Source organism: Mytilus californianus, unplaced genomic scaffold (assembly GCF_021869535.1).
Source record: "Mytilus californianus isolate M0D057914Y unplaced genomic scaffold, xbMytCali1.0.p SCAF_20, whole genome shotgun sequence".
NCBI lineage: Eukaryota > Metazoa > Mollusca > Bivalvia > Mytilida > Mytilidae > Mytilus > Mytilus californianus.
Window position 1 is genome coordinate 2,810,949 of NW_026262669.1, and position 13,275 is coordinate 2,824,223.

The window sequence follows — 13,275 nt, forward strand, 5'->3', positions numbered from 1 at the left end:
GGGACTAGTGGTATACAAGGTTGAAAAACACTCACAAGTTTTGATAGAAATAATTTCAGATCAAGGTTTAAAATTATCCAGAAAATCTTTAAGGATTTTTAGAATCCACAAATTGTTAATACCACTACGCGAGTAGACATTTTCACAGTATTTCTAAAGACCCTATTATGAAATCATGGATGACCAAGTGCCATTCATTACTTTTATAATGCTGAAGTTTTGTTCATAAAATTGAAAAGCACGCGCTGTAATTGAGTCAGACGAGTATCATGCGTGAGTCGTGTTAGTATAACACCACTTTCAAGGATCTTTAACACTTTTTATAATTCAATTAATTAGTAAATTTGGGAGACATTTTTCAGTTGATTGCTCTTAATTCATATATCCAGAAAGGTAAAGGAACACCCATATTACATTTAAGTCAAGACGATGTATTTTCTACGCTTCAATTTCTTCAGTCTTCTAATTAAGATTTAATACAAAAATCAAAAAAATATGGTATTTTTGTATCAATTTGTTTGTTCAAAGTTATAAATTTATGAAATTAAAAAAAAAAGCTTCTTTCTTTGAAAACATATTATCTGATGCAATAGTGAAAATTGGCAGATTTTTAATAGTCTCTTTTCAAATTGGCTTACATCAGCAAACTATTTTGAAATTCGTTAATCTAATTTTGTCATCTGTAACGTTTGTGATAATTAAGGCTCTGTATAGGATTTTATCCACAGAAAAAAACCCTGCTTAACTAACATATGACTAAACTGAACAATTTTTAACCACAATCTAACAATTCTCCTTTTTCATATTATATCAAACCACTAGTATTTGTAACCCAAGTATTACGTGCCTGACGATAAAAATAGTATAAAAGGACATACATATATGATTATTACTTTACATATTCTACACATCAAGTAAAACCATGTCAATGTTGAATATACATCTATTTTCACTTGTCGGATCCGTTGCGGCGTATGCCAGAGTAGGTTCATTGTTAGGAGGACTTGGTAGTAGTTGAGTTGTCACTGGTGGAGCACTCGTTGGAGGCAGTGGGGTAATCGGTGGGGCTTGCGTAATTGTCAGTGGTAGTGGACTTCTGATAAACAATTGTGGATAAGTCAGAGTAATCAGAGGATTAAATACAGTTATTTTTTGATTTACCATTTATATTATCAGTTACGACGAAACAAGAACCCACCCACCCAATTCTACCCGAAGAGAATATTTAACAATAATTTTCATTTTTTGTTTTGATTTGTGTTCTTACCGTGTATGTATCTTTTTAAAACACTTCGTCTTAAATGCAATTTGGCAAACAACAAAACTGATGCATTTCTACTGAATTGTGCATTATACGATGGTAGACGTTCCGATGAACGCAAAATTACAAAAAAACGCACTGGTCGCACGCAATTTATCAATTGCTTATTTCAATTACCAGCAAGGCATAACACCCGAAGGACTTTAAGTCCCTGTTGGCATCATCAGGTCATTGCCATGTTCCCTTTTCTTAAATTAAAGACTTTTAAGAATCTAATGTTCAAACTCCATCGATCAAAGATAAAGGAATAAGTTTGATAAGGGTCATAGTTGGCCCAATTATTATGTTCAAAGTTTCAGGAGAAAAAAAAACTGTTTTAAGTGGACGAAAAGGCATATTAGAATTTTTTATTTCTATAGCGTTGTTTCTTGCATCCCAAAAAAGGCCAACAAATTAAGATTTTTGAGCAATTTGACAACATTTTTCGAATTTCAATCACATTTAGGCACAGGAACATAGAGCGCAGGATTCGCCACACTAACTATTATAGTCAGATGTTTAAAATGTTATATCAAACATTATTGGTAAAGATCGTTTTTGTCGCCGCATGCGCTCTATATTTCCCGTCCATGAAATCAATGTTATTTTTTCTGTATTCATTTCATTTTCGTTGAAAATCAAATTGAGTGCTATTTGTCACGTCATGGAAAAACGCAAGTACATGAAGTGTTAACATATTTTCTATCTAGTTATTGTATTAGCTATTATACTGGATAATAAAATCTAATTCGAAAGTATTGCGAAACATATGGGCATTATAATGTAGGGATTGATTGAAGCTACTCCTTTGACGATCTGTTCAAACCCTTTTGGTCATAGAACTTATAACTTTTTATTGTATATATGCATCTCAGGATTTCAAATTCTTACTAATAAGCGTTGCTGATTTATCCATAAATTCGCAATAAAAATTCCAAAAATCGCTTTTAGACGAACACAATTTTATTATATACTTAGAGTAAATAACATATTTTTTTACAGTATGATAATAGCATTAAACTTACGTGAGTTCTATATTTTTCTAAATGATGCTTAGCGGGCTGATACGGAAAATGTATAAACTGCTTCCAGCTATTATCACATGCCTTTCCGAAACGTTATCGCATGGCATTCCGACGTTACTCGGCAAATTCTAGAAAATACACCTTTATGGTACGTTTGCAGTGAAAAAAACATAACAAAGTAGGATACAAAACAAATTCTAGGAAACAGGAAAATATATAATGTAAAATGGACAAACAAAAAGATACAATAAATGCATTTTGCCAAGTTTCCGGCATGATTAAGCAGTTACTTTACAAATGTTGACTTTTCCAAACTGTGTTTGTTATGTTTTGTTGTTTTTGTTTTTATAGTCAATATAAAAGTATATTATACTGTTGTTTGTCTCCTTTTTTTGAGGCATACGCTAGAAAGATTTCATATCGGATGTATTGCAATTGCATTCCGTCGTCCGTAAACTTTTCACTTTTTTGAACTTCTACTTGAAAACCACTTGAAGGATCAATATATTAAACTGTTATTTTTCTCCATTGTTGAAGCATATGATAAAAAGGTCATAACATGTTATTTTTCATATCGGATGTATCATTAGCCGTCGGTCAATATAAGCCCTCGAGCCTCGTTCCCACAATGCAATAATTTTCCATTTGCATGTTGGAATATTTCACAAAAAGAAACAGAAAACCAACATAATTCTCAATTTAATAATGGTAAATGATGACCTAACTGAAATATCGAGTGACTTTCTTTTAATTTAACATGATTGTCAAGTTTTCTTTCACTTTTACAGGTAAATTGTTTCTCTGATGCTGATAGTCAAAGCCAGCCAATGTTCAGCCAAGACTCGGAGGCTTCCGTCTGTGGCATTGGAAAACTTGAGCAGCTTAATGCTTATCTTCAAATATAAAATGTTTCTCCAATAAAGGAAAAGACAACACCTTTAAGCACTTCCTGTTAGAAAACACGAAAAAAAAGTGTGTTTCTAAAGCATTGGAGTGCCTTACTGCCATTTGCAGTACAATATGTCCAGGTGAAGGGGAAGAATTAGAAAACATGGTTTTACAAGCAACACAAACTCTTCTAAATGAAAAGGTAAGAATTTGAACTGTCAATATGGCAGTTAAACATGATTCATTAAAATCAGTTTTTGTAACATTTTAATTGATGTATTTTCTCATTGTAGGCAAAACAACGAAGGCATGTTGTGAAATGCTTGGAAATTGCAAATTTGTTAAATAAATATAATTGCAAATCAATTTCTATGTTTTTTTTTGTTTTTTTTTAATTTATTTTTACAACATTTTTTGCTCATTTGACGTCTACATTCGGAAATTGTACGTCATGGAAAAGCAGCGAAAATTGACAAATATACAAACAACATTCTATAATATTGAATAAAAAACTGTACTCTGAGTAATCGTAACCCAACCACAAAACATGGGGTGATATGTTGTGCTGTAAAATGAAAAGAACATCGTGTTTTGCTGGAATTGTTTTCTGCCGTCTAGGTTTGATCACAACATACAACAAGCCGAGGAAAATATAGTACATAACTACGTCGTTATAAGCCATGTTAGTGTGCATATTAAAACATGGTCCATAGCTTATTAGATATACTAATTGGTAATCAAAATCAAAACCGGTAAGGAAATAATAGATACACAAATCATATACAAAGTTTTGGAGAAGAACTGAAAAAATAAGTTCCGAAAAAACTGTTTACTTAATAAAAAAATAAACACTTTTGTTTTGTTTTTTTGTCGGCGCACTGTTTTGAATTTTTACAAACTATTATGTCCATTATCACTATTATCTCGTTATGTCCTTCTGTCATCTGTTTTGTTATGGTATTTTTATGATCCAAATAAGAATAACACAAATTAATTCGAGGAATAACATTAAAAAACTGATTGATTGATTGATTTATGAGTATCCGAAAAGAGTCAATATATAAAACTAATAAATAGATATTCCCTTTTAGCAGTATGTATATCTCTATTTTTGGTTTCAACTGGCATACCAGTTTTCAGGTTAATATGACTTCGTGAAAGTTAGTCTTAAAAGCATTAAATATACGATATAGTACAGATTACCATAAGACAATACCAACAATGAACGTGCAACGTTTTATCACCATTCAAATGAGTCTGATCAACTAATCCCGTCAATACCGTCTGCTCCGTCGTATGTTGTGTACATATTTCAACATGCTACACTATCGGCATATTTACTATAATGACTTCATTAACAGGTATGTGTTTTTTACATGGAACATGCTACACTCTCTGCATGTTTACAATAAGGGCTGCATTAACAGGTGTTTGTTTCTTACATGGAACATGCTACACTCCCTGCATGTTTACAATGAGGACTGCATTAACAGGTGTGTGTTTCTTACATGGAACATGCTACACTCCCTGCATGTTTACAATGAGGACTGCATTAACAGGTGTGTGTTTCTTACATGGAACATGCTACACTCTCAGCATGTTTACTATAAAGACTGCATTAACAGGTGTATATTTCTTATATGGAACATGCTACACTCTGCATGTTTACTATAAGGACTGCATTACAGGTGTGTGTTTCTTACATGGAACATGCTACACTCTCTGCATGTTTACTATACGGACTGCATTAACAGGTGTGTGTTTCTTACATGGAACATGCTACACTCTCTGCATGTTTACTATAAGGACTGCATTAACAGGTGTATGTTTCTTACATGGAACATGCTACACTCTCTGCATGTTTACTATAAGGACTGCATTAACAGGTGTGTGTTTCTTACATGGAACATGCTACACTCTCTGCATATTACTATAAGGACTGCATTAACAGGTGTGTGTTTCTTACATGGAACATGCTACACTCTCTGCATGTTTACTATAAGGACTGCATTAACAGGTGTATGTTTCTTACATGGAACATTGTACACTCTCTGCATGTTTACTATAAGGACTGCATTAACAGGTGTGTGTTTCTTACATGGAACATGCTACACTCTCTGCATGTTTACAATAAGGACTGCATTAACAGGTGTGTATTTCTTACATGGAACATGCTACACTCTCTGCATATTACTATAAGGGCTGCATTAACAGGTGTGTGTTTCTTACATGGAACATGCTACACTCTCTGCATCTTAACTATAAGGACTGCATTAACAGGTGTATATTTCTTATATGGAACATGCTACACTCTGCATGTTTACTATAAGGACTGCATTACAGGTGTGTGTTTCTTACATGGAATATGCTACACTCTCTGCATGTTTACTATAAGGACTGCATTGACAGGTGTATGTTTCTTACATGGAACATGCTACACTCTCTGCATGTTTACTATAAGGACTGCAGTAACAGGTGTATGTTTCTAACATGGAACATGCTACACTCTCTGCATGTTTACTATAAGGACTGCATTAACAGGTGTATGTTTCTTATATGGAACATGCTACACTCCCTGCATGTTTACAATAAGGACTGCATTAACGGGTGTATGTTTCTTACATGGAATATGCTACACTCTCTGCATGTTTACTATAAGGACTGCATTAACAGGTGTGTGTTTCTTATATGGAACATGCTACACTCTCAGCATGTTTACTATAAGAACTGCATTAACAGGTGTATGTTTCTTACATGGAACATGCTACACTCTTTCCATGTTTACTATAAGGACTGCATTAACAGGTGTATGTTTCTTACCCGAAACACGCTTCGACAGAGTTAAAAGAAAGAACGAATGCAATATACATTGCATACATTTCACGGTTAACCCGGTTTTAGTTGTGATTGAACCTAATAACGATGCGCTAATGTTAGACAAAAAAGTGATTTAGTACAGCTCGAGTTATCTAGATCCTTTAATCATTGTTTTAATTGCCGACTTGTAAATGATCGTCAAATAAGCATGTGTATCGATTATTGACTATTCAGATCGAGCAGAACTTACACTTATGATATCAGTGCTCACTATTGTACTAATAAATTGGAACTACCTTGATGATTCGGCCAAAATAGCCTTTTCAATATTGAATTGACCTTCATTTAATGAATCATACATACTCTGGTATAATGTGAATACTTGTCAAAAACATCAATTGAATAAATTAATTAAATATTTTGTTTCAGTTTGACATACAATAAAAATATCTTCATTCTTCGACTTTCGTTTTCAACCGTCATATTATTGTCCGTATCATTTGGTCTCACAACCAGACAGTAATATATTAAATATAATTACAACAGACTAAAAATAATTCACGTGCATCATTTTAGCATTTGTACAAATGAGGCTGGTCATTTAATTGTATCTAAAGATGCAGATCATGAAACACCTCTCCAAACACAGTAGCACAATCACTGAATTTTCTACTCTTTACACTACACTTCCACGCAATCTTATCAAACCAAAGTTTTCCTATTTAATAAATGGTCGTTCGATAAGTCTAATTGCAAATTTATCTGCTCATATAAAGCCTTGTTCTCAAACGAGAAAGGTAAATATGCTAGATATACTTACTAGAGATGTAATGAGATGATTATAGCCATACATTTTCTCATTGAAAACATGTATGCACGTTTCTGCATTTAATCTATCGACAGATTGTAGGTATTTATATGGGCACCAATTATGCCCTTTTAATAGCATTCTTGTTCCTGTACTGTAATGAATCACAGTTTATGACCAAACTCAGTAAAGACCCGTCTTAATTCCGTTTAATTGATAAGTTCAACAACACTTACCGCTATTGTGATGATATTTTGTTTGTTCGATAATCAAGAATTCTCTAAATATTCTGCCAAAATTTACCCACAGAACTTCCTTTAAAAAAATCAAATATAAACAGCGGTAAGTGTCCTTTCCTAGATTAAGATATTTCAGTTTTACACTAGAAACTCTAGAAAAAGAAATTTACGACAAAAGTGATGATTTTTCTTTCCCTATACTTAATTTTCCTTTTTTTGGACGGTGATGTGGCACCATCTTACGGTATTTATATATCCCAACTTGTTCGTTATGCCCATGTCTGTAGTGACTTTTTGGATTTCAATGAGCGCGTAATCTATGTAATACTGTTCAATTATTAAGTCAGGGATTTCGTTATCGCAAATTATGTAAAAACTACAAAATTCTTCCATCGATACAAAGATTTGGTTTGCAAGTTTGGCTGTTCTTGTAAAAAACTTATTTCAGCTCATCCTACATTTTACAGTGATGTTGTTTACCGTCCCACGAAACTTATATAGGATCTGGGTAAACTTGTCAAACCCTAATTAAAAAAAAGATCACCAAACAAACTCCATGAGATGGCAATTGTGTGTTCCTGCTGCCTTATTTTAGTACACAAATACTGATTTAACATGTCCAATGTGTCATTGATGATTCAAACGTACAGACCGCAGTCAATGTGTCATTGATGATTCAAACGTACCGACCGCAGTCAATGTGTCATTGATGATTCAAACGTACAGACCGCAGTCAATGTGTCATTGATGATTCAAACGTACCGACCGCAGTCAATGTGTCATTGATGATTCAAACGTACCGACCGCAGTCAATGTGTCATTGATGTTTCAAACTAACAGACCACAGCCAATGTGTCATTTAAGATTTAACCTTACAGACCGCAGTTAATGTGTCATTGATGATTCAAACTTATTGACCGCGGTGATCACTCGTGTTCTCTTTCCGTTATTAGTCTCAATCACTAAACAAATCATTCTAACAAATGTTATTAATGATCACATGAAAGATCTGTCCCCGTGTGGCTCTTTAAAAGAGCATTTGTATGTTATACAAACACTGGGCGTTCGTCATTGGACTCATTTTGTACATTGCCAGTCTACATTTGAAACTGCATTAACAAATATAAGTGATAATGCGTAGCATTTATTCTGTAAACACCCCTTACTCTGTTCATACCTGATAACAATTATAGCTGGTACAAATAGAATAAAACACTGCAATTTCAACGATAGTTTATGGCTTAATTTACAAAATTTAAAGCAGTTAGAGGAGGACAGGAATGTAATGGTCAGTAGGTGTTGATCTATCGTAACATTTTCAGAACAACCGGACAACCTTTAGAGTCAGTTTGAGAAAATTTCGTAGTTATTTTATTTCAATTTTTGATTTTAGATAAAAAGTTACAAAAAAGTTAAAATGACTTTTAAAAACGATTTTTTAACCTTTTTTTATAATTTTTGAAAGCCTAGCCTACAGGGCAACTTGAGGTTTTCCCATCTCTTATCGTACGTCGTTGTTGTCTGTAAACTTTTGCGAAAGTCTTGTCCTTTTAAATTATTGTGCAAATTGCCACCAAAACATATCATTCTTACCATATATAGATAAAGAACATTTGAAGAGACACAAATACACTATAATACAAAATAAGGAACACAGCGGAATAATAATTTGATTTTGCGTTTTTGCTAGAAATGGTATTCTAATTTTATTGTATCTATTTTACGCAAAACAAACAGTTGAATCATGATACAGCTTCTGCGGGGCCTCATGTTTTACTTGTCTGGTCCTAATCTTGAAACTTCAATAAATGGATAGAAAGAAATATAGCAAATCTAAGTTATTTGTATTGAAAACTATTATGGATAGATCGAAAATTAAGTAGCAAAAATTACCAAACAAGACTAATTAAGCAACATGGCCGAAACTGTCTTTTGATTCCATATAGGCGTTTTGCCCTTAAACGGGTACTAAGGGGGACAGATTTAAATAACCACTGCGGTTTTGTCCTTATCCCAATTATTAAATTACTTATATATTTCTTATTTATTTTATCTTGTAGCTACATATAGCAAATTCTTTATTAAGATATGTTCACACTACATGACGACTGTTACCCAAAACTCGCCATTATAGGGCAATAACTATACTAAGGGGTCGTCAGACTAATTCAAACCATGTTGACTTATGCTTTAGCTTGTCTTGCTGATAATTTTTGTAATTCAAGAAAAACGCAAAAAAAAATATTGAAATCGTCCTTAAAAGGCTATAACTCTTAAAAGGAATCAGCTGACGATTTCAACCAAGTTTATTTTTTTGTATATCTTGTGTTGCTGATTTTTTATATTTAATGTTTCTATCTATTATAGTTTTCAAGAGAATAGGCAAACATTACCTGATTACATGTTAAAGCTAAGTTTCAGGAAAATCGATAACTATGCGTGACGACCTCCCTATATGAAATGGTTGGTAGTTACAGAGAATTGGTCTTAACGTTTCAAAGCCAGTGGTACGTTATTACGCCTATTGTTTAAGCTATATGCTGAAAAAAGACCATTACAGAACAACCAAATCCATTGCAGCTCAATTTTGCCTGAGGAAGTCGGAACAGTTTTTTCTTTCAACCTTCTCAATATAAGCATGATGAAAACGGGAAATTTATGATAGGGACATTTTATAAATAATTTCATTACCAAAGCATTGACTACACATCTGATTATTATCCGGAGGGTTACATTCTACCAGAAGAAGTATCTAATCAGTACTAGTAAAATAAATCAACAGCTTATACATTAAGTGTGTCCGAAACGATTTTGTGGATTTACCTTCATCAGAAATGCTCAATCTTAACATACGGAAGACTGTGATGCATAAATACGGATATAAGAGTTAATTGATAAAAAAAAAACAACAAACAATATCGTTAAATCTATCTTATGTCAAATTTGCCTGCTGAAGTTGAACGTTAGTTTCTTTCAAATTTCCTTATATGAGAACGTAATACAGTTTTTAAAAAATTTAACATTAACAATAAAATAATCAACACCTTACTCTCACAATGGCAAAGACCCATTTAAATCTAAAACACAACAACTACTTGGAGAATAATAGGATAAAGGGTTCTATGTTGAAAATTTTAAGTGTAATGTATGAACTCATTAAAAATATCAGCTTGAAATTGTATGCGTGTGAAGCACTTTCTTTGATTGACCTTCATCAGGAAAGCTTACGGCAAAAGTTTGAAAAACAAGGATGTAAAAGTACGGTGGAAAATAGATATCTGACGAAAAGGGCCCTAAAATAACAGTCAAATCAATCTTAGGTAAACGTTGCCTGATGTTGTTTCATTCTGCGATACAAGGTATTCCTTAGCATAAGATGATGAAACATTTGTCTAAGACCTCAAAGTTGTTGAAAATAAAAGATTGTTCTTCGTTTTTAAATGCTATCTTTCATAAGCTAGTGCTGTCGTGGGCTTATCGTCAATTCGTAATGTGGACAAGTTCATTTATATACAAATTATCTATTTGATATTATTCCCAACTTTGTACTTCGTTTATATCTATTTACTCTATATTATAAATATCTTACTATATTGAACATATATTTGTATTATATGGTTCAATGAATTCAAATACTCTATGTAGGCTCTTTGGTATTTACTCACCACTGGCTATTAGACAAATTACTTTTCTTAATAGTTGTTTTATCTGGTTCTGGCTAGTTTGACAGTTCACCTTTTGACTATATATACTGTAATTTTTAACTATATTGTCAATGCAGAATAAGAAACACCAGAAACAACATTATGAGCCGTAGCCAGCATAATAAGGTATTTATAGTTTAAGGGTTTTACAAATTAATCTATGGTTAAAAGTTTTTGTCTTAAATATTTTATTTAGTTTCATTTACTTTGCTAATTGTATTTCAAACTTTATATTTTCTTTTTTACCTGTAATAAACTTTCAATGTTGTATAGTATTTTATTGAGACGTATGGTCAACTTACTTTAGTGAACAGTTTTCATTAGCATTAATTAACAAATTGTTTACATTCAGAGTTGTCATTTAACTAGTTTTGCATTATTAATTATTTGCAATAGTGTAATTAAACATAATATACATTATTTGCTACAAAATGATATATTCATATGCATTTATTTGTAAAGTTATATTTATTTGTCATTATCTGTATATTTCAGATCTGTCGTTGCCTTCTTTATAGTATATAATAAAGTATGTGAACGTTCTGCATTCAATTCATCTATGCCTTATTCCACCTGGTCACAGTAAAAAATAAATTATCGAGATTGATGAATGATGACAATGTTTAATAAATATGGTTAACACTACTTACTTAAAACATTTACTGGTACATTTTTTTTACACATTTCAGTACAGAACATGTTGTTATCACGAATATCTTTCATGGTCACGCACACCTCGCTGATGTAATCCAAAACAGAATACAGAAATAGCAAAAACCGATTTATCAAGTTTTAAATATTTTCTTGCTATTTTTGACAGTTTAATTTTATTAATTTTCTAGTGCATTATGTAAACTCACCAAAAATACCAGAATTATAATCACCAGATGATATACGATTTGTTTGACAAAAACAGCGGTGTTGAAAAAAAAAGTGTCCTTTTCAGTCAAACAAGTAGGTTGTCAATTTGCGATTTTAAACTATCTGAAGACTGAACATGTATATAATAAAAACTGTCAGGGTGGCTGATCCATTTCCAATCATATCAATTGCCCAAGTCGTAATAGTTTAGGACTGGTTGAAATAATCCAATAATTAAGGAAATGCGACGTACAGAGTAGAATATTGACTGACGTACTTATATGTCAAAGTTTGTAAAATTGAAATGCGCTGTAATTTCTGTTTACGAATAACGTTATTCCGAAGGTCAGATCAATACAAAATGATGCATGACCAAGTGCCATTGATTACTTTCGGAATGCCAATTTTGTGTTTATAAAGTACACATTGTAATCGAATTAGACGATTATCATGCATTAGTCGTGTTAGTATAACATCAATTTCAACGACCTTTATTTTTTTTTTATAATTAGCAGACTAGGTATTTAAAAAGTAATTGCTTAGTAATTCATATATCCAGTAAAATAAAGAAACACTAAGTGTTTGTATAATATTGCCTATTTAGTCAAGACGATGTATTCTTTGCACTTCAATTGTTTTATTCTTCTTATGAAGATGCAATACAAAAGTCTAAAAGATATAGTATTTTTGTATCAATCTATTCTTTCAAGTAAACATACTTATGAAAATTATAAAGTGCCTCTTTTTATCAAAACATATAATCTAATGCAATAGTGAAAATTGGCAGATTATGGCTTACATCAGCAAAACATTTTGTTATTTTTTGACCTAATATAGTCATCTATAACGTTCGTGATAGTTGCATGCTCTGTATCGGATTTTGTCCACAAACAAATGCCCTACTTTATAAACATATGTCTGAACTGAACATTTTTTAACCACAATTTAAAAACTCTCCTTTTTCATAATATATCAAACCACTAGTTTTTGTAAGCAATGTATTACGTGCCTTACGATAAGAGTAGTATAAAAGGACATACATATCCGAATAGAACTTCACATATTCTACTGATCAAGTACAACCACGATAATGTTGACTATACTTTTAGTTTCACTTGTCGGATCCGTTTCGGCGTGTGGCAAAGTAGGTCCATTGTTAAGAGGACTTGGTAGTAGTGGAGTTGTCACAGGTGGAGCACTCATTGGAGGTGGTGGAGTTATTGGTGGGGCTGGTGGAATTGTCAGTGGTAGTGGACTTCTGTTAAACAATGGTGGATAAGGTGGATTAGCTGGAGTAGGTGGATTAGGTGGATTAGGTGGAGTGATCGGAGGTTTAAATACAGGTAATTTGGAATTGACCATTTATATCATAAATAATTTGCAATTTTTGTATTACTTTGTTTTAAAAAATCGCTGCATTTCTACTGAATATGTGCTTTATAGGAAGATAGACGTCCCGATGAACGCAACATTACACAAAAAAAAACCGCACTGGTCGCACGCAAATTGCCAAGTACTTATCTAAATTACCAGCAAGGCATACAACCTGATCGATTGTTAGTCCCTGTTGGCATCATCAGGTCTTTCCTAAGTTCCCCCTTCTTAAAATAAGGAATTTTAAAAAATCTGAGGT

General features: G+C 32.6%; 1 protein-coding gene across 13 annotated transcripts in view; it reads left to right on the forward strand.

The window, feature by feature from the left end:
* LOC127731700 (uncharacterized) overlaps positions 1-13,275 on the forward strand; it is a 220,832-nt gene that overhangs the window by 96,774 nt on the left and 110,783 nt on the right. For 10 of the 13 annotated variants that reach the window (XM_052240500.1, XM_052240486.1, XM_052240493.1 and 7 more), the window contains one exon: positions 12,923-12,985. The exons of the other annotated variants lie outside the window; for them this stretch is intronic. In XM_052240500.1, the coding sequence (XP_052096460.1) occupies positions 12,923-12,985 (63 nt within the window). The remainder of the gene's footprint in view (positions 1-12,922; positions 12,986-13,275) is intronic. 13 annotated transcript variants of the gene reach the window in all.